Source organism: Cercospora beticola, chromosome 8 (assembly GCF_033473495.1).
Source record: "Cercospora beticola chromosome 8, complete sequence".
NCBI lineage: Eukaryota > Fungi > Ascomycota > Dothideomycetes > Mycosphaerellales > Mycosphaerellaceae > Cercospora > Cercospora beticola.
Window position 1 is genome coordinate 2,131,296 of NC_088942.1, and position 20,789 is coordinate 2,152,084.

Here is a 20,789-nt window from a genome sequence, read left to right on the forward strand (position 1 = left end):
TTGTAGCATACGCTTTATGAACGCAGTGTTGCTTCTCCAGTAGCTGAGTCGTGCCTGAGCCAACAGCTCCGTCTCCACATCTCGAGAGCCGAGGCACTTCACCTCATCACCAACAGCCATTGCAAACGCCTCGATCATTTGACGTGATAATTGATTATTCCGAATAGTTCAGCAGAAAACGATTGCAACATGGCGCCCGGAACAATAGAACCTCGTCCCGTCAAAAAGATTCTCGTCGCCAACAGGTCTGCCACACCTCATCTCATCTCCCGCCAAGACAACACCAACTAACAACCTCCTTCCAGAGGCGAAATCGCAGCACGAATCCTCTCCTCATGCCGAGAACTCAACCTCGAAACCTACTCTGTCTACACCGAAAACGACGCCTTACACACCTACAATGCCTCTCACGCCATCAAACTCAAATCCCCAGCTTCATACATGAGCATCGAAGACCTCCTCTCCATCGTCCAAGAACATAAAATCGACGCCGTACATCCAGGCTATGGTTTCTTATCTGAATCTCCAGACCTCGCGGCTCGAATGGCAGAAATTGATGTCATGGTCGTAGGACCCGGAGCCGAAAATCTCGATCGCACGGGAGATAAATTACGAGCGAGACAGTTGGCTGAGGAATGTGATGTGCCTGTCTTACCAGCTTTTACGAATCCGACGGGGAAAGTTGCGGATGTGAGGGTTTTTGCTGAGAAAAATGGTTTGCCGATTATGATTAAAGCTGTAGATGGTGGTGGCGGGAGAGGGATTCGATTGGTGAGGAAAGCGGAAGATTTGGAGGGTTTGGTGAGGAGGGCTATTGAGGAGAGTCCGAGTAAGCAAGTTTTTGCTGAGAAAGCTGCTGTTGATGGGTTTCGACATGTGGAGGTGCAGATTGTGGGGGATGGGAAGGGGGGTGTGAGACATTTATGGGAGAGGGAATGTTCGATTCAGAGGAGGTATCAGAAGATTGTGGAGTTGGCGCCTTCGATGTGTGAGGATAGGGAAGTTGTGAAGCCGGTTATTGAGGCTGCGGTGAGGATTGCGAAGAAAGTGAAGTATGCGAGTTTGGGGACGTTTGAGTTTTTGTTGAATCCGAAGACGAGGGAGTATTTCTTTTTGGAGATTAATCCCAGGTTGCAGGTTGAGCATACGATTACTGAGTCGATTTGCTCGATTGATATTGTGAAGGCACAATTGAGATTGGCGCAAGGAGCTTCGTTTGCGCAGGCTGGGCTGGACGATCTGGCTCAGGATCCACTACAACCACCGAAACAGCATTCGATACAGCTACGAGTGACAGCTGAGGACCCAGAGAAGAACTATTCGCTGAGCATTGGCAAGATTTCATCCTTCAACCTGCCATCTGGCGTTGGCACACGAGTCGACACAGCTCTGGTTCCGGGTGCATCAGCAATCGTGAGCTCCGATTTCGACAGCGTGGTTGCAAAAATCATCATAACAGCCCGAACATGGCCAGATGCAGTCAGTAAAGCCAGGCGAGCACTACAAGACACTTACATTAACGGCATCCAAACTAATCTCGCCCTGCTGCGAGCAATCGTTTCCCATCCGGCCTTCGAAAATGGCGAATGCGACACCACATGGCTAGAATCCCACCACGAAGAACTCCTCGCCACAAGCAAGAAATTACAAAATCCTACCAATCCTTTCCACGGCCTCGTGCAACAATCATCCGGCACCACCACAGCCCAAGCAACCGCAAACAGCGGCGGCGCCACCACCTTCCGCAAAGACGACGCCTGGACAATAGACATCCAACCCCAAGACTCAGCAGCCAGAACCCAACAACAGAAACAACAACCCCACCACCTCCACCTAACCAAAATCCTCAAAAACGACTTCCCCTCCGCCCTCTCCGCCGAAATCCTCTACACCACACCCGACTCAAAAGAACCCCTCCCTTTCACCATAACCCTAAACTCAACCTCAGCTTCCGGCGCCGCAATGAGTTCCAACCACCCCTACGGCTCGGCATCAAATCCATCACACATAATAATCCCGCTTTCAGGGAAATTAGTTGAAGTTTTGGTAGATGCTGGGGATACCGTGAAAAAAGATGAAGCAATTTGTGTGATTAAGCAGATGAAAATGGAAATTGAAGTGAGGAGTCATAAGGCAGGGATTGTGACGTGGGTGACGGAGGCGGAGGATGATGAGGATGTTGCGGAGGGGATGTTGGCTGCTGTTGTGGAGGATGAGAGGGTGGAGGCGAAGTTGTAGAAGAAGAATTAGTAGTATGTGAATCTTGGCAAGGTGAAAGGTGAAAGGAAGACTGTTCGAGTCCTCTGGAACTTCGATTCTGGGTATCATTCTCTCGCTCGTCACGAATACCACCTGTCGTCTCTTCTCTTCATACAAGCTGTACAGACCCTCTCACATCTTCAACGCCCTCGTAGTCTTATCATAAAACTCCAACGTCAGAGCAGCCAGGAAGCAAGGAATCTCTTTCCTCCCTTCGACCCAGAACTCAATCATTTCTTTGATCTCGCCTGCGAAAACACTTTGTGGCCCACCACTGACCTTCATCGTACCATTCTCGCCATCAAACACAATACTGTTCTCCACCTCTTCGCCATCGCAGAATTGGGTGGGATATAAGATCGATGTGCACTTCACTCTACCATTCGGCATGAAATCGAGCTTCCAGCCTAATATTGAACAGACTGCTTCGCGGAACTCGAGAGCTTTGGCAGAGTAGATTTGACGAAGTCGCATGTCTTTCTTCTCCATTTTCTTCATCTGCGTTTTGGTGTCTTCTAGCTGGAGGCGGATGTTCTCAAGTGAGGAGACTGGGACCACTTTGGTGCCATTTGGTTGTCCTTCTAGCTGTGCCAGTAATGAAGCATTCTCATCATGCAGTGTGTTGATTGTGGACATCTTGATCGCTTCGACCTCTGCTGTTGGGTTGTTGCGGAACTCCAATACGCGGGTCTTGGACGATGCTTTCAATGACTTGACTTGAGAGTTGCTGGCCTTGAGCTCAGCTTCGAGTAAGTTGTTGCGCTTTTGCAGCTTCTCCAACTCTGCTTGTAGCGTGCGAATCTTGCGCTGCAGTTCTCCGAGACGCTCGTCTGAGGCTTCATCTTCTTCTCGAGAGCGCTTCTTAGGCGTTTGTGGTGGCGCTGCAGGCGCTTTCTCCACTTTCGAGATCTCATTTTGCAGTGTCTGGACCTCCGACCGATACTGATCGAGAGCCTCTTCCAGCTCGTGGATTCGCTTCGACCGTGCTTCGTCAACCTGTTCAGGGCTGAACTCTGCCTCTTCTGCTTCAAACGTCTTCATCTGTGCTCGCAGGTACTCGACCTCTTTAGTCAACAGATTCTTCTGTCGTTCGAGACGTGCCTTGGCTTTAGCGTCGCCACCTGTCGCTACAGATCCATTGGCAGCAGTATTTCGAGCTTCCTCCAGCTCGCTCTGCAGACGTGCTTTCTCGTTCTGCAATGCCTGAATGTTCTCATCCTTGACATTCAGCTCAGGCTGTATCGACCCCAGCTTGTTCAATAGCTCCAGTCTCTCCAGCCTTTCCTGCAAGAAAGCCTTTGCCATTTGTTCTGGTGTCTCGTATCGCAGGTCCTCGCCCTCGGCGGCTTCAGCCTCCAAGTAGCTTGTCCAGCTGGACTTTTCGTCCTCGAGAATGCGCTTCTGTAGTTGCGCCTCTGCAAGCTCTTTGCGGAGGTCCTCCATCATGCGCACCTTTGCTTCTAGCGCCCGCTTCTCCTCTTCGACAACCTCAATGCTCTTCGACGTCTTGCGATACTGCTTAAGCTCGGACAATTGCTCTCGATTGGTCTGCTCCAACTTCTTGATGTATGTGACTTGTTCTGTCAACTCTTTCTTGATCACTGCGAGCGTATCTGAATCGCCAGTCTGTGCCTTCAACCGCAGCACCTCATTCTCCAGCTCTCCAACTTCTGTCTCTTTCCGCACGAGTTTCTGCTGGACACTCTGCAGAGCCGATACCTTACTACTCAAATCCTGCTGTATATCCTCGACCGACGCTGACAGCGTATTGTATTTTTGTTCCAGCTCACTGTACGCATATTGGCTCTGCCTCCCAGCTCCTTCAAGGTCTGCTTTCGCCTCTTCGAGATCGTCGCGTAGGGCTCGATTGTCGTCTTGCAACCCACGAGCCTTCTTCTCTAGCTGCAATTTCTCGTTCGCATGCCTGTCTCGTTCTTCCTGTGTCTCTCGTACCAGCGCATCAAGCTTCTTCGTCGCGACATTGGCAGCGCTCTCTGCAGCTTGCGCTCGTTTGAAGTCTGCTTCTGCTCGACTCTGCGCCTCACGCAGCTCCTGTTGCTGATGTAGATCGTGCAGTTCGCGTTCCTGTTTAATCGAGTCCAGCTCATATTGCACAGTCCGCAACTGTGCGCGGAGATCCTCGTTGTTGATGTCCGGTCGCGTCACAGTGGATTGCTTCATGGTTTCGCGTAAAGGATGCCGTTGTTCCTGATCGCCCGACAGGAAGTCATAGGTGGGCTGGTTCTGCCGCGCCATTTTGGCGGTTGCGAGGATGTCGTCGTGATGTTAGTGTTGAAGCGAGACTTCCTCCGTTGTTTGTTGTCGCAACTTCCGGATCGGGAAAGCAAGACTGCCAAGGCCTCGCGCTGTCATGTGAAGCTGAATCGCATTTCTGTAGCTTGAGTTTCAATACACAGCCCCGAGCTAGGAATATAGATGGATGAGAAGAGAATTATAAGGACTATTGCTCTGGCCCGTCGGTTTCACGAGAATTTACGCTGTGGTTACGATCGACATTGGTCCACGTTCATTTGTGTAGGCGATTGTTCAGCAGTCACTACGTCTACTCTTAAATGCTGTCACAGGGATTTGTAGTGAGAGCTGAAACGTTCTAAAGAAACTACATTATATCAGACTGCCTGGGTATCAATTCGTAATCATTACAATAGCCATCATTCCAGTACTCTGCCTATCTCGACTAAGTCTCAATTTGACTCTGAAAGCCTTCATCGTTCCGTTCTGGTGAGACTCCTCACATGTTCTCCACAACGCGTGCGTTCACTGCGTTCTGAAAGCCCTGAGTGTTGCCGGCGAATTCGTTGCTGTTGGCGTGAGTGTTCGTGGTACCGTAGTCTCGATAGCTGCTGGGACCTTCGCCCACCGCATCGGCCTGAGCTAGCTGCGATTGCACAGTCTGGTTCTGAGCGGGCAGGAAGATGACCTTGCTGTTGGCAGTCTTCGCCATCGCCTGCATAGCTTCGAGGTACCGGATTTGCATAGCTGGAGCGCTGGACAAGATGTCGGCAGCTTGACGCATAAGCTTAGCACTCTCGACTTCGGCGCGAGCGCTGATGACCTTGGCTTCACCAGTACGCTTGCTCTGTGCTGCCATGGACAAGCTGTCCTGGAGTTCTTGACTGAAGATGATGTCCTTGATCAGCATAGACTCGACCTCAGCTCCCCAGCCAGTGGCGGTCTCATCGATGATCTCTCGGATGGACTGCGCGATTTCCTCCCGGCGTTCGATGACATCTTGCAGGACTCGAGCACCGAGAACATGGCGGAGGGTGGTTTGCGTTCGCTCGACAAGGGCGGTACGCAAGTTGGAGATTCCGAAGGCGGCTTTGTGTGGGCTGGTGATTCTGTAGTAGATGACGGAAGTGAGGGTGAGGTTGACATTGTCCTTGGTCATGCAGACCTGCTTTGGTACCTGTTCGACATTAGCATCATTGTCCAAAATCTCGAAGCGGTCGGTTGAACCAACGCATTGACTGCGTTGGCCACAAAGGAAGTGTCCAGACGAGACATACCTCCACAATCTGTATCTTGACATCCACCTGGATCAAACTCTCCGACAGTGGGTTGATCTTGACAAGACCTGGATCCACTGCTCTTGCGAATCGGCCGAACTTGGTGACCAAGCCAACGTTTCCTTGCGCGACTGGCTTGTATGGGTTGGGGCAAACTATGCAGCATGGGATCGCACCGAGTGTACCGACGAGGGAACCAAGTGTGTTGACCATGCTGCCGTACCAGCCGTGTTGCGAAGCATCTTCGGTATCTGGCTTGATGACTTGGGCGTACGAAGGCTGCAGGTCTTCTCGTCGAGGTGGCTGAACCTACTCAGACTGTTAGTGTCTACGGATCCAATCGCGAAGTGGTATGCCGCTGTCGCATGGTGCGGATTGATCGCAGTATTGCTTGCGCAAACATATCGCTTACCTTGACAAGCGGATCTGGAGCCTGGCGAGAGCTGCCGTTGCTGCCGTTGATAGGCGCCTTGCTGTTGATGTCCGAATCGCCGTTCATGTTGATGGTTGTTGTTGCCGTGAAGTCACTGAAGCTATCGGATAGCGAATAGTGTATCCCGGGATATTCTTTGCGCTTCGATTTATGCTCGTTCTGCGATCACAAATCTGTGGGGCGACTGATGTGAACTAGCACAAAGAGCGGACGCGTCACGGTATTATATACAGGCGTCAGGACGGCAAGAGAAAGAACACAAGACCTTGGGACAACCGCAGCTGCTTCATCGCCTCTTCCTTCGCTCACATGTCCGACTGGCGCTAAGCCTAATTGGAAGCTCATTCACCAGCTAAGCTTTTGGCATCCTAGCGCCATGATGACGGCCACGATGCGGAGCTAGAGCGCACCACCCACGGAGATGCATCCACCACACCACTCACGCCGAACCTCTGCACCCATTGACTGACTTGGCGGCATGCAATGAAATCATCCTCGTCTTGTGCGGCTGCAGCGACTACCTGGACCTCGCCAAGTACAGATTTCGAACGTTGTTATGCTGCTATGCGGCGCGGAGAAGACTGGAATGCAGCCTGGCGCAGCAGAGCAACCAACTCAATTGCAAGCGCCGGACTGGATACTGACAACTCACGTCCTTCTATTCGTGTCTGCAGATGTGCGCTCGAACTCTGAGAGACATTCTACCGCGGAACTGCTGCAGGCAGACAAAGCGCAGTCATGGGATCTCCCTTTGTACGGATATCGGCATTGTCTGCCCATCTTCTCGGCCCGGTTGGCGCCCAGGATCACGAACTGGCATCGAGATGACACACTTTCGCTGCTCGCGCCTCAGGCATCGAAATCCTTCGACGTTCACTTCATTTGTTCTACGGCGCGACTGTGCCGATTGCGAGGCGCAGCTGATCCTGCAGACATCACACGTGCGCTCTTCTGCAAGGCTCATCGTGAAGCTTTTCGCTTCCGCAACGAACGATCATTCGTTGTCGCCACGCGGAGCTATTTGCAGCCACAGTTCACGAGTGAGGCACTTCAGTCATTCGCTCGTTCAGAGATAAAACCAGTGCCGAGAGGCCGCTCAATGGTCACGATCTACAGATACCTAACTCGCTACGCCTTCTACGTGTCTTCTAGCGTATGCTGTAGCATGAAGATCCTGGCTTCGTGGCGTTGGACTGCGGTTGTCAAACGTGAGGCCTACTGCCCAGAACCGCCTTGCTGCAGGAGCCCGACTTGGTCTGGAGTCAAGTGACTGCTATCAACATGATCTTAGGGGCTCACGACTTCCCTGCAGGACCAGACCCGGAGAGTTGCACAACATCGGGGCGTTGTGTTGTTGAGGGCGGTCATCGTTCAGTCGCATACAGCGCTGATCAGAGGATGGGAAAAAGGTGCTCAGATTATGTGCTCTCTTGTGCTCTATGCCCATGACTGTACATGTATTTTTCGTAAGTCACGCCCGTTGGCGTTATTGCTTGCTCACCCTCTCGTCGCCAGAGACATCACCCTCGGCCTTCTCTGGATCAGACTCGTCCTCATCGAAAGTGTCATTTCGCAGACGAGCCTGCTTCTGCGCCACCCTTCGGAAGTACACACGCTTGCAGAACTTCCACAACTCGATGCCAAGGAAGAACAGCAATGCCGAAATGAACACCACTCCCCATTCCCAAGTAATACCAACGTGCTTGAAGACCACAGTGTTGATCACTGGGATGTACAGCGTCGGGAAGATCGTGACGAAGCCGATCAAAATAGCCCAGAACAGGAACTTGTTGCGTCGGACATCATACCACCTGTTCGTTCAAGTCAGCAAATGTTTTCAACCCCAGCTATCACCTGTGCAAGCATACCATTGTGTAAAGTACTTCTTACTCCCCGGCTGCATCCTAAAGAAACTGCGTCGCATATCGACCAGCTCCCAAGCCAAAAACAACGCAAACCAAGTCAAACATGCAAAACACGTAGCTCGTCCACGATAAACAGTATCGCATCGCTCGGAGTACGCATCATTGCAATTCTCGCCAAGGTCGCCGTCACCGAAGCCAAACACAACCAAGCTGAAAGCTCCAAGACACAGAGTAGCGACCCAGAGCCCGTAAACCAGCATATCGACCATAATCTCAAGCGTGAAAACTCCACGCTTCAGCGACTGTGGCGGACGTCTCATAATTCCAGGGACAGCGCGCTCGAATCCCAGACCCATGTCCGGCATACCGGAAGTGATCATGATGACCCAGATGATTTCGACTGGTGCCAATGGGAAGACGGATAGTCCACGGGAGTCCTTGAAAGCCAGACCGATGAGGAGAGTGCAAGCTTGAGCGATGTTCTCAGCTAAAAGATGGAGGATGAACTTTTGGATATTATCGAACATTCTTCGGCCTTCTTCGACGGCGTTGACGATGGAGGCGAAGTTGTCGTCGGTGAGAACGATGTCGGATGCGTCTTTGGCCACGTCGGAACCTGCTTGGCCCATGGCGATTCCGACGTCTGCGCGTTTGAGGGAGGGGGAGTCGTTGACGCCGTCACCGGTCTGGGAATTATTGTTAGTAAGGTGGGAATAGCTCTCCATTGATCTCGTAGACTCACCATAGCAGCAAACTTCTTCCGTCTGTGTAGAGCTTCAATCATGCGGACCTTCGTGCTCGGCGCGCATCTCGCCACAACCAGAGGCAGCTGCGGCAATGCATCAATCTCTTCCTCGGACAATTTATCAAACGCGCTTGCAGTCATGACAAGAGACTGAGCCACATCCTTCGGTAGGTTATCCATACGCTTCTTCGATGGCAAAATCCCGACTTCAATGGCAATAGCTCTCGCCGTCTCAGGATGGTCTCCAGTCAACATGTGCACCTCAATACCAGCTCCCCGACACTCTCTCACAGCACCAGCGGATTCCGCTCGAGGAGGGTCGTAAATACCTACAAGACCACGGAAAGTAAGTCCAATTTCGATTTTGTTCCGATCGATTTCCTGGTCGTAATCCAGATCCTCGGGAGCAGCTCGACTGGCCAAAGCCAGGACTCGCAAACCATACGTAGCGAACTCCTCCATCTTGTCCAGAACACCTTGACGATGTTCATCAGTCATTTCAGTAGCGTCGCCTTCATTAGTCTGATGGAAGTGCGAACAGTGCTGCAAGATCCTTTCCACTGCACCTTTGGTGAAGACGTGCTTCTTCTGTGTCTTGTTATCCGCGAGGATGACAGACATTTTCTTGACATCAGAGTCGAAAGGGAATTCTAGCAAAGACTTCCATTGAGCAGAATCACCCGTGGTCATCTTCGTCCTATTCCAGCCGAAACGCGAAGCGAATACGTTGATGGCGATTTCTGTAGGGTCTCCTCTCGCATGCCACTTATCGTCATCTTTGCTTTTGGTGACGTGGGACAAGTTCGCCAATGCAGCGACATCGAGGAATTTTTCGAGATGAGGGGATTTTCCGACCAGTTCAGAGGGTTCTGAAGTACTCTTTTCCGGGTCGGAGCCGTCGCTGGAATCCGCGAGAGTTACTTTGCCGACTTCGGGATTGAATGGTTCGCCGGATTCTTCGACAGAGTAGACACCAGATGCGGGAATGTAGACTTTCTTGGTGATCATTTTGCCTTGGGTCAGAGTTCCTGTAGACGTGTCAGTCTGTGGCTACAATGTACTTGGGACTTTGACATACCAGTCTTGTCAGAGCAAATATCAGTGACCGCACCAAGTGCCTCCAGAGACTTGAGATTGCGAACAATGACGTGCCTCTCGACCATTCGCTTGGTTCCGGCAGCCATTGTAATCGTCAAGACCACGACAAGTGAGGCTGGAATCATACTCAAACCAGTGGCGACAGCGTAGATGATGACCTCTTGCTCGCTAGAGAAGTCGTTGGCTGCAAGGACAATGATCGCACATACAACAGCAATCCAGAAGAGGAGCACCGCGAGACGCGACAACTTCTTCTGGAGAGGAGTTCCTACATTGACGCCGAGGAAGCGGCCAATGGCGTCGGTCGTAGTCAGACTCCAAGCTTGCGCATATCTATGCGGTCCAGCTTTTCCTTTATCATTTCGCTTGACGGGTCGAACCTGTGGCGGCATTAGTGAGCAAGTAAGGCAAATTCTGCAGAAGACAATTTATTCGTACCTTGCTGTTCGTTGCTCGGAGAGCAGCAGCGATGGAGCCAATCTCAGTGTGCAATCCAGTAGCGAAAACAACGCCGCGGGCGCGACCTTTAGTGACGGTCGATGAACTGTAAGCGATGTTGAGTCTGTCACCAGGGCCAGTCTCATCGTCGAAGACCTGAGAAGGCTCTTTATGAACAGGAAGCGATTCTCCGGTGAGCAGGGCCTCGTCGGTCTCGAAGTTGACGGCTTCAATGAGTCTAGCAGAATGTTAGTCGAATTTCCTACTTCAATCGAAAGCATGCATCGCAAACCTGATATCTGCGGGAACCGTGTCTCCAGTCTTCAACTCGACCATGTCTCCTGGTACAATCTCGATAGTGGGAACCGTGATATTGTCACTATCGCGAATAGCACTGGCTGTTGGGGAGCTCAAGCTCTTCAAAGAAGCCATCGTCTTCTCCGCGTTGAACTCCTGCCAGAACCCAACGACAATGTTCAGGATGATCACTGCTGCAACGACACCACCTTCGATGTAGCTGCCAATACCGAAACTGACAGCCATTGCCAGGATGAGCACCTGCAGAACAGTGGATCAGCTGTCTCACCGCGCATAGTGAAAAGGTGACACTCATACTAGAGTCATCGCATTCGCGACCTGCCGAATAAGAATCTTGCCTGGCTGGACGCCAGGCCCATCGCCGAGATCATTGTTGCCATAGGTTTCTTGTCGTTGCTTCGCTTCCGAAGCTGAAAGTCCTGTGTCTTGGTGTGCGCCGAGCTCCTCGATTACAGCATCGAATGTGAGAGCATGAGCCGGACTGGACAATGGTTTATTGCCCTGGGCCGGAAGCATGTCCTCATTCTGGGATTTATCTTGTCCCATCGTGATCGACGCTTGCAGTTAAAGTGAGGAGATTGCAGATGGGCCAACTTACGCCGACTACAGGAGACCTACCTTATGTATCATAGAGCGCCGCAAGAGGCAAACAAAAGTTTTTCCTACCCGACTTGGCTGGTGAAAGCCATTGAGTTGACGGGTCTTGGCTCAACCAATGAGTGTCGACTGGAATGACACTGATGCGTCATTGGCTGCAGTCTAGACTTGGCAATTGCCCTATGCCCCATAATCATATCAGTATATCCCCACACATGAGTGTACTTCGCGGCGGGAAGAATGACTACATAGCCCTATCAGTGACTGATTTGTTGGAGAACGACATGTTTGAAAAGTGCTGCAAGGCGCCAATGTTTGTCGCACGCAATGCGCAAGCTGAGCCGATCTCCCGTGTTTGCCAATGTTCGGGTCCAGTGTTGTTGGAATGCTTCGAGCACGTGTCTTGGCTAGGTTGCTGAAATGCTTGACAAGCGGTCACCAACGGCTGATCGTTGAGGTGTCATATTGCGCGTTCTGCTCTCGCTTGTGCCGCTGCCTCCAGTCCGTGCTTTTCATAGATGGAGGCTGCAGATCACTGATCCCATGCACATGAAGGCTCAGAACAAGTGAGGCTCACTCTTCTGCAAGAGTGTTGGACACTGACCGAAGATGTTTGACGTTTCACGTGCGTTGCTCAGGGAGCTCGATCGACTCGCAATGCCAATCCGCGGAGCCTAGAGAGAGCTGCTGCAACCTCGAACCGACGAACAGCCACTTGGTCGCCACCAACGAGCGCGGCCGATATTGGCGCGTCGATACCGGTTCTCGTTTCAAGTCTGTCGAGCAGAGCTGCTATGGTCAGCGCCTCACCCTTGGTCAGTTGTGCGCTTTGCTGCAGGATGGTGGCAACCAGCCGCGACTGCCCAATCTCGACAATTTGGTCTAGGCCACTCAGGTCGATTCCATTTTCAGCGCGAGAAGGATCGTCTACAGCATCCTTGCTCTGTGAGTTCATGGTGATGAACCTTTTGCGTGAGGCGTAGGGAGAGCGCAGGCCTTCAAGATCGATTCGGAAAGCACGCTTGGGAATAGATCCGTAGGTAGTGTCTTCGGTCACGGCAGTAGGGTATTCGCGGAGCACGTCCTGTACTTGCACATTGATGCAGGATGGCAGATATGCATCCATCGCAATGATATTGTCTGCCACTGACAGCCAGTCTCCCAGCCCGCCTATCACAATGATTGTCGATACGCCGTACTGGTCATACAAGGCTCGTGCCTTGCTGATCAATGGTGTTATCGGTTCGTTGCGAATGAGAGCCTCCATCCTGCGGTCGCGCACAAGAAGATTCGTCGCAGAAGAATCTTCATCAATAAGCAGAGCCTTGCAGCCTGCTTCAAGTGCTTCTTGGATATTCGCTGCCATTGAGGTAGAACCTGAGGCGTCCTCACTGGTAAATAATCTTGTGTCTTTACCGCCTGGCAGCTGAGAAATATAAGGGCTAATATCTGTCTTGCAGACTGACCTGCCGTCTTCAGCCCTGATCTTGACGCTGCACTCATCTGTGACTACAGCCTCGCGTCCATCGCCTGGAACGTGATTGTAGATGCCTAATTCGATTGCCTCAAGCAATGTTGACTTGCCATGGAAGCCTCCGCCAGTCAAAAGCGTTATTCCTCGAGGTACGCCCATGCCGTGATACACAGTACCATCGGAGGCTGTGAGAGTAGTTTCGAGCTCCTTGGGAGACTTGAACGGCACCACAGAAGCACCTTTCATGGGTGTCTGTGCGGCGCCAGACGAACGTGGAAGGATAGCGCCGTTGGCGATAAACGACACTAGGCCACGATCCCGAAGCTGGAGCCGAAGTGATTGTTGGACCTCAGCAGAGAGGATATGCTGTGCCAGCTTCTTTGCGTCCAAGCTCGCCAGCAACAGCGATTGCTTTACAACGTCCACAAGGTTGACACCGAGTATCTGCCACGCTTGCTGGCCTAGGATAGTTCTGCCAGCTGCTGGTAAAGACACTGTGAATCGAAGCTCAATGGACTCATTACCGTTGATAATTGCTGATGTTCGAGGCAGGATCTCTTGTCCAGGCATACCTGCAGGAGAGGATCAGCAAAATTTTGGCGACACGCCAGTGCATTCCACCTGTGAGTGCAGCGAGGCCAATGACCACAATGTTCCTGGCGTCGAGGGTTTTCAAGAGCAGGTTGTAGGGGTTTCAACGTACATATCGAGAACGCTCCGCCTTTAGGCCCGGACCAGCCTCCGCCTGAGCCTTTCACATTGTCGTTAAGATGCCGATTTTGGATGATCGTGCCAGCGACTCTTGACACGAAATCGCACAGGGCGATGCGTCGCACGTCGGACTCTAGATAGTTGCTTGGAAATCCTGTCGCCCGCCATGGCACAATCGATCTCACGCGTGAAGGGGAAGCATAGGCGTCGCCTCTACACACACATGATTAGTGAACGTATCGTGAAGCTGCTATTGCACGTGCATTGTGGAAAATCGACACGTGGAAGCTGCAAGTCTCCGCAGAAGAGACGAAACTCAATGGTGGGTGAGTTCTCTGCACTTACTGTATGTGATCAAAGCTCAAGACAAATCCAGGATCGTGATGCTGGTACTTGCCATAAAGCCGCTTGTAAGCTCCTGACATGCGCCGTCATATCAGCGGGAGCCAGCACGAGATCTCTTGGAACAGGAGGGGTGGGTGAGCCACTTTTGGCCAGGTGGTGGAGCGCAGATGGGAGATCCGCAGATAAAGGTGAGCGTACCGTACTGTTGAGAGTCGATGCTTCGCAAATCGCTCTGCAGCTGCTGCCAGTCTTTCTCCACACCGCTGCCAGCATTCCTGTCGTCTGGCGCCTGGGATGATGAATGCTGAGTCGGGCGATGGTCGTAACCTTGATTCTCGTTTCGACTGCCACCGCCGCGTCCCCGCCCTCCGCCGTAGAGAGCGCGGTAGTAGGCGCCACGGCCGCCGCCTCTGCCCCGTCCTGCACACGGCGCCGAATGTCAGCGGCGGATAGATGCATTGCCGATCTGCCTCTTACCTGATGACATGCCCGAATGGAGGGGCTCCGCACAGTGGTGCCGCCAGCGGACGATAAATTGTGCTTGGATGAAGCAGGGATCCCGCGCTAGGAGGGCCTAATGCCGGTTCGGCGAGGGCCACGATCGACGAGCCGCAGCCGCAGCATCGCATCTGGCGTGTTTTGCAAATCTGGCCGGTGGTGCGCAATAACGAAGCCAATCAGTGCATAATCTGATTCGATCTCCCGAAGCATGGCAAGCGAGTTAGCGTACAATGCACCTGGACGCGTGGCGTATCCTGCGCTGAACCCGTATCCCTACGCCGCCCTCGATGGCTCTGCTGGCGTCACGCAAGGACAAACGAACAGCGCACAAGCTTTTAGCCCCGGAAACGTGAGCCAGTATCAGGGAGCAGCATCTGGCGGATCGGGTGGGAGCATGCAGCAGAATGGTGAGTCCCGCATGCGCTGCCAGTTACTGTCTGCCTCGTGGCTCTCTCCGTTTTTCGCACCTCCACGCGCTGCCCTGCGCGGAAGCCGAAGCCCTCTCACCACGGCGGCTGCGCCTCGGCGGCAACGACCGAACAGCAGGCGCGCGCGAGCAGAGCGCAAGCCGTAGACCACTGTAAGCACATGCTAACCGGCTGGCGATGATGTGCAGGGTCTTCCTTCCAATTCACTTCTGCGCCACCAGCGCCTTATTCGCGAAGCCTCGCCCAACAGCAGGCCTTCCAACAGCAGCAATCCCTGAGACACAGCGCATCTCCCCAGCCGCCCAATGGCAATAGCCCCGTCCACCACCCAACACCGCGAACCTATCCGATGGCCGCACCTCCTCTGCCGAACACTCCAAACAGCGCCAACAACAGCAATGCCGCGCCCTCGCCCATCTCCCCGCAGTCGCCCGGCGCGAAGAGTCGCGAGCAGCAGCGAATAGACATCCTCTTCGACATCAACGTAGAACTATTACAAGAGGTCAACAAGCTGCAAAATGAGGGAAAAGGTGGTGCTATCAGTCCACAGCAAGTCCAGCAGGCGCGAGAACAGGGCAAACCGGACACAATGGCCTCAGAAGAATACATCCAATGTCTACGCCGAGTACAAGCAAATTTGGCATACCTCATGCCCAAGGCGCAATCCGACCCAGCCCAACAAGCAAAAGCTCCTCCGGGTCCAGCGCATATGACTGCGCCTCCTCACATGCCGCAGCTGGAAGACAGATACAAGACTCTACGAGAGCTATTCCCAGGATGGCAGGGTCTGGACAATCGCTCAGCAGGGCCAACAGCTTCCTCGCCTCGACCAAATACACAAAATGGGATGACAGCACCATCTGGAGGGACGCCAACAGCGTGAGCAAACGTGCAACGATACACCCCGATTTCCTTTTCACGTACGACAACGACGAAAAGCATAGAGCAAGCGACAAGCAAAAATGTAATGCATATGGAGTGGGTATCTGTTTTCTTCCAAGGTGTCTCGCGATGGGTCTTGGAGTAACAGAGAAGGGTGCAGGCCGGAGGGAGGGATCTCGTCTCTTTTATATCAATTCGAAAGCGTGTATAGTATCGCTTTGGGCTTTTAGGCCTTGAAATGAGATGTTGTAGCATTAATCGTGCTGCAGATTTCCAGACTTCACTTCAGCTTTGGGCCCACTTTTCCTTCCAGGCTTGGCATTGCAGGGGCGTTCACTTTTGCTCTATACATGGAAGGTACCAATCGCTCCTCTGGACTCGGGGGCGTGAATTTGGACTTCGGCTACATTGGATATCAGAGAGTGCTGTATGGCCTGGCTGTTGTCCAGCCAGCCGTCTGTGCCATCTCGCTCTCGAACGACTTCAGATGTTTTTGCCACGGGGTCGACTACCACGTGCTTGTCTTGATCTTGAACGCAGTTGAAAGCTCGGTAGATGACAGCAGAATGCTCATCAGTTATCCATCTTCGGAGAAAGAGGTATTTGCAGCCATGCCTCTCAGCAAAGTTGGATGGGGATTTTTGGCTGTATCCAACCTCGTGGGCTTGGATGCTTCTCGATATTCAGAGAGGGCTGGATCTGCAGCCATGCCTCTCAACAAAGCTAGGTCGACCTCCTCGGCCATCTCCAGCCTCATGAGCTTCGAAGCTGCTCGATATTCAGAGAGAATCTGATCTGCGACTCTTTCTCTCAGCAACTTCTGAGCCACTCTTTCGACCCTAGCCACCCTCGTGGGCTCGGAAGCCTCTATTTTACAGAGATATCTGGACCTGCAGGCGTGTCTCTTAGTAAGGCTTGAGCATTCTTTTTAGCCGTATCCAACCTCGTTAGCTCGGAAGCGTCTACTTCATCGGAGAAACTTGGACTTGCGTTCGAGTTTCTTGAGAACGTTCAAAGCAAAATTCCTGGCCGTATCGAACTTTATGAGCTTGGATCCCCCATTCTTTTCAGAGAGCGCTGCACCTACAGGCGTCTCTCACAGCAAAGTTTCAGGAGTCTTTTCAGCCGTGTCCATCCTCGTGAGCTCGGAAGCCCCTATTTCTCCAGAGCGAATTGGACCTACTGCAACATTTGTTAAGCGCGGCCTTACCTGCTTCAAGGTACTCAGTCAATATCCAAGTGCGCATTATTTCACTTTTTGGAAATGGTGAGGATCTGACTGCAACCGAGGCATATCATGCTCGATACGCTCATGAATCAGAGAGGATTGTATAGCGAGTTGCGAGCCGTTCGTCAGACCCGACTCTCCTTGGGGCATGAATACGCTGAGCAGCTCATGCGGTTCGAAGTCGTGCTGTGCCATTTTGTACGGGGACTCGTCCGCTTGCCCGGGCGCGAACACAGTTGCCACGATCCAGTCGAGCTGTTCGGCTCCTGAAGCCTTGTACAGATCTGGTTGGTATCCCGCGTGGCTGCAGCCATATCTCGCAAAAACGCTCGAGGCACTTTTTTCATCGTATCGAACCTCGTGAGCTGGGAAGTGTTGGTTCCGGCGGAGAAAAGTGTGCTTTCTGGCGATCAACTGAGGATAGTGCAAAGCACTCGGCAAAAATTGGCCATCGCTCCGCTGGAACACGGCGCCAAAATATTTGTGAGAAGCTGTACTGAGATGCAGAGATTCTCTCGATTTGCAGAAGGAGCTGTACCTCTAGCGACGTCTCTCAACATGGCCTGCAGTAAGTTTTGGCCGTAGCCAAGCTCGTGGGCCTGGAAGCTATTGTTTGATCAGAGAAAAGCATGCTTGCTGACGATCAATTGAGGATATTTCAGAGCACTCGGCAGAAATTGGTAATCGCTCTGCTGAGACGCGGCGCCAGAAATTTGTCCCAGGGCTATATACAGATGCAGAGACTTCTCTCGCTATTCGGAGAAAGCTGTACTTGCAGCGATGTCTCTCGAGAAAGGTCTGAAGCTCTTTTTGGACGTAGCCAACCTCGTGAGCTGGCAAGCTTCTGTTCCAGCAGAGAAAGTGTGCTCGTTGGCGATCATTCGAGGTTATTCCAACGCGCTTGATGAAAGGTGGCAATCGCTCTGCAGATGTACGACGGCATGACTTTGTCCCGTGGGCATATCTAGGAGCAGAGACCATCCTCGATATTCAGAGAGAGCCGTACCTCCAGCCACGTCTCCCGACCAGGTTTAGAGCACTTTTTTGGCGGTAGCCAGCCCCGTGAGCTCAGAAGCTCGTGTCTGGCCAGAGAAAGGCGTGCTTTTTGGAGATCGTTTTCGGATATAGCCTGTGCGTAGGCTTGATTTTGAGGTGAATTTCTTGTACAAGCCTTGACTCCACGACACCGCAAATTTTTCTGGGAGATGGATAGCGACATGAGACTGCTTCGTGAGGCACGGAATACGTGAAGCACCAGAAAAATTTGGTCAATTTCAACTGAACTCTGCTTAAACTCTCACTTTTTACCAGTTCCTGCCTGGTTGGGTATCTTCATTCCAATGCTTTCAAAGTGATCTCGCGCGCGTAAGTGAATGAATTTTCGCCCTTAGTTCGGGCCATGCCTTCCTGAAAAACCCCCAATTGAACCCTTTTGCCTGCCGCTTGCCGCCTGCCGCTCGCAATGTGAGGGTGAAAAGGCGATACTTACTTGATGTATTTGACGTCGAACTCCACCTCGGCGTCGGTCATGAGCTTGGCAAGGCGCTCCGAGTAGTACTCATTGACGGACTTCTCTGGATTCGCCATGTGCTCGTCGCGGGCCAGCTGCGCCAACTTGGCAAGACCGACACGGACGGCTTCCTCAGCCTCGTCACCCCAGTTGCTGAACTCCAGGACGCCCTCACTCTCGGCAGTGAGTTGCTTCTCGAGGCGTTCGCCTGCTTTAGTCAGTATCATTCGTCGCAATAAATGACTGCAGGCGCACCCACCAAAACTGTCGACCGAAGTCAGGAGGGTGCTCTGCGACAGGCCACTTGCAAGGCGAGCGTGAATGTGGTGGGCGTGCAGCTCATTGAGTGGGCGGACGTCGCCGGCGACAGTGTTTGCGCGAGTGACTGGGTGACCGTCTGGAAGATTGATCGGCGCCGAAGCCACAGAGGCGGTGTCGCTGAATGCGATTGACTTGCTGGTTGGCATTGTGGTTGGGCTGCGCTTCTTGTCGCCGCTGGCTACATGTAATGTCAGCAAGCGCGCGAACTAGTGCGACTTTGTCATGCTTACAGGTGGTCGATGCGGTGTCGTTCGTCATGTTGGGTGGTGTTGTGTTGTGTTTGTGGTAGGATGTTTGGGGGTTAAGTGGGCAAGTGCGAGGCGGAAGGGATGAAGTAGTTGATTGCGAAGTGAGCTTTGTCGCTGCCTTGTGACCTTCAACGGCGCGGGTGAGTTTCGTGAGCGCGCTAATGCAGAAGTTGATGTGAAGTTTGCAAGTGTTTGTGCATTTGGCAAGAACGTTGCCGCTGCTGCAGTAGCCAGAACTTCACCACTCCATCCTTCACCTCATCTTTCACATGCTACACACTAAAGTGCACCCGTTACCAAGGGGCCTCTGCAAGCAGCACGAGGACCGAGTTCAACATCTCAGGAGCCCCTGGGTTGAGCCCACAAGACTCATACCATGTGCTCGACCTCGATGCAGTGATTGCTTGTTCCGAGTCCACAACACGTGAAAGAAGCACAATGTCTGTGAATGATGCTTCACTGAGCACATGCATCTGCTTGAAATAATTTTTGCCCGTGCATCTTGCACGGCAAGATTGGTTCATTGCTCAACATTCGAGAGGATCCCTCTTCAAGCTTCGACCATGGCGGGATGGCTTACGCGATGCTGTATATCCGAAGACGGCGTTCGGAACACGGATGTGGAAGATGGCAAGTCATGCAGCGCAATGGCCGTTGAAGGAGCCCGGGCAGGTGATATATTGTTATCGGGCATCGAAGATGTGCTGATGGCCGGTCTCATCCAACGCTGTTTCAAACATGGCAACAAATTGTAGTATCCACCTGCGGCGAAGATTCCAACCCATAATGCCAATTCGACGCCATATATGACAAGGCCCAGGATGTCCAGATGTCGCTCAAAAGCAACGGAGATGATAGATACCAAGTCTCCTGCCGCATCGAGACCGACGAAGAGGAAAGAGATGCCGCGAACTGTCCGATGCACATATATGTCCCAGTAATGCCTCAAGACCCCAAGAGCCAGAAGTAGCGCAGCGAGTACGGCCATCAATGTCAGCGGCCACTCCATTCCTCTTCTTTCGGCATGTCTCATGGCGAAGACGAGCCCGACCTCGATGCCACCCATCAGTGCCGCAACCGGCACAACTACGCCTGCCGCCTTCCACAAAGACCACTTGTGCTCATAGTAGTAGCACTGGATCCAAGTCAGCAGACTGAGCAAACTCAAGATCTGGGGCTGTATCTGCAGCGGTATGCTGAGATCTCGTGCGACGTTGTACACTCCAAGCGGTACCCCTGCCCATGCCCACAGCATCATCATCGAGGGCTGAAGACCGATGGCATTGTGACGGCGATAGTTGAGCCAGATTTGAGGCAGCAGCTGTATGGACCAGAAGACTGCACCCAGCGTGCCGAACACGTCTGCAACCACAGCATTGTCCATGATGGTGAGATCTGAAGTCACGCCGGGCCTCAGGCAGGTCGGGGATATTGAGAAACTAGCTTCTCAGGGTTTCTTGCTTGTCCGAGCATATCCTAGTCGTGGTGGAGAATTTCTCCTTGACCGTGGAAGGGAAGCAAATTGCCTCGGAAGTGTAGCAAACTAGTTCAGGACACCGAAATACCAGACATGAAGCGATCTCATCTCAAGGACACATATGCTGACTGCACTTTCACATGCAAGATGTCCTCTGCTTGTGAAGCGATGTCGCAGATGTCGCATCGGAGTGAATTGCGTGAGCAGTCATTCCTTCCTGTGGTTCACTTTCTTAGCGGCGCGCACGGACTTTAACAGCCGAGCCGCAAGCTTGGCCGCCCTTGACCTTCCACAATTACAACTTACTTGTCTTGTGCGGACTGCCGATATATATGCATTTGTGTCGGTGATATATCAACGCAACATCCAGCCATATCCGTA

At 52.5% G+C, this 20,789-nt stretch overlaps 8 protein-coding genes across 8 annotated transcripts; 2 read left to right on the forward strand and 6 right to left on the reverse strand.

Annotated features, from left to right (window-relative positions):
• Positions 1-189: 189 nt before the first annotated feature.
• Positions 190-2,238, forward strand: RHO25_012080 (uncharacterized protein; the record flags this gene model as incomplete). The annotated part of the gene is made up of 2 exons (XM_023603485.2): positions 190-245; positions 306-2,238. 2 exons carry the CDS (start codon positions 190-192, stop codon positions 2,236-2,238), a joined length of 1,989 nt encoding a protein of 662 aa, XP_023454280.1.
• A 153-nt stretch (positions 2,239-2,391) lies between these two features.
• RHO25_012081 (uncharacterized protein) lies at positions 2,392-4,515 on the reverse strand (the record flags this gene model as incomplete). The annotated part of the gene is made up of 1 exon (XM_023603486.2): positions 2,392-4,515. The coding sequence occupies one exon, from the start codon at positions 4,513-4,515 to the stop codon at positions 2,392-2,394; it is 2,124 nt and encodes a 707-aa protein (XP_023454279.1).
• A 496-nt stretch (positions 4,516-5,011) lies between these two features.
• Positions 5,012-6,288, reverse strand: RHO25_012082 (uncharacterized protein; the record flags this gene model as incomplete). The annotated part of the gene is made up of 3 exons (XM_023603487.2): positions 5,012-5,689; positions 5,790-6,098; positions 6,202-6,288. The coding sequence occupies 3 exons, from the start codon at positions 6,286-6,288 to the stop codon at positions 5,012-5,014; spliced, it is 1,074 nt and encodes a 357-aa protein (XP_023454282.1).
• A 1,420-nt stretch (positions 6,289-7,708) lies between these two features.
• On the reverse strand, positions 7,709-11,232 carry RHO25_012083 (uncharacterized protein; the record flags this gene model as incomplete). Its single annotated transcript, XM_023603488.2, has 7 exons — positions 7,709-8,033; positions 8,091-8,773; positions 8,830-9,860; positions 9,911-10,310; positions 10,369-10,606; positions 10,661-10,926; positions 10,984-11,232. 7 exons carry the CDS (start codon positions 11,230-11,232, stop codon positions 7,709-7,711), a joined length of 3,192 nt encoding a protein of 1,063 aa, XP_023454281.1.
• A 685-nt stretch (positions 11,233-11,917) lies between these two features.
• Positions 11,918-14,300, reverse strand: RHO25_012084 (uncharacterized protein; the record flags this gene model as incomplete). The annotated part of the gene is made up of 5 exons (XM_023603489.2): positions 11,918-13,329; positions 13,461-13,681; positions 13,814-13,886; positions 14,012-14,233; positions 14,291-14,300. The coding sequence occupies 5 exons, from the start codon at positions 14,298-14,300 to the stop codon at positions 11,918-11,920; spliced, it is 1,938 nt and encodes a 645-aa protein (XP_023454284.2).
• A 222-nt stretch (positions 14,301-14,522) lies between these two features.
• On the forward strand, positions 14,523-15,625 carry RHO25_012085 (uncharacterized protein; the record flags this gene model as incomplete). Its single annotated transcript, XM_023603490.2, has 2 exons — positions 14,523-14,721; positions 14,931-15,625. The coding sequence occupies 2 exons, from the start codon at positions 14,523-14,525 to the stop codon at positions 15,623-15,625; spliced, it is 894 nt and encodes a 297-aa protein (XP_023454283.1).
• A 2,712-nt stretch (positions 15,626-18,337) lies between these two features.
• RHO25_012086 (uncharacterized protein) lies at positions 18,338-18,941 on the reverse strand (the record flags this gene model as incomplete). Its single annotated transcript, XM_023603491.2, has 3 exons — positions 18,338-18,570; positions 18,622-18,861; positions 18,914-18,941. The coding sequence occupies 3 exons, from the start codon at positions 18,939-18,941 to the stop codon at positions 18,338-18,340; spliced, it is 501 nt and encodes a 166-aa protein (XP_023454276.1).
• Positions 18,942-19,481: 540 nt separating this feature from the next.
• RHO25_012087 (uncharacterized protein) lies at positions 19,482-20,315 on the reverse strand (the record flags this gene model as incomplete). The annotated part of the gene is made up of 1 exon (XM_023603492.2): positions 19,482-20,315. The coding sequence occupies one exon, from the start codon at positions 20,313-20,315 to the stop codon at positions 19,482-19,484; it is 834 nt and encodes a 277-aa protein (XP_023454275.1).
• Between the last annotated feature and the right edge of the window lie 474 nt (positions 20,316-20,789).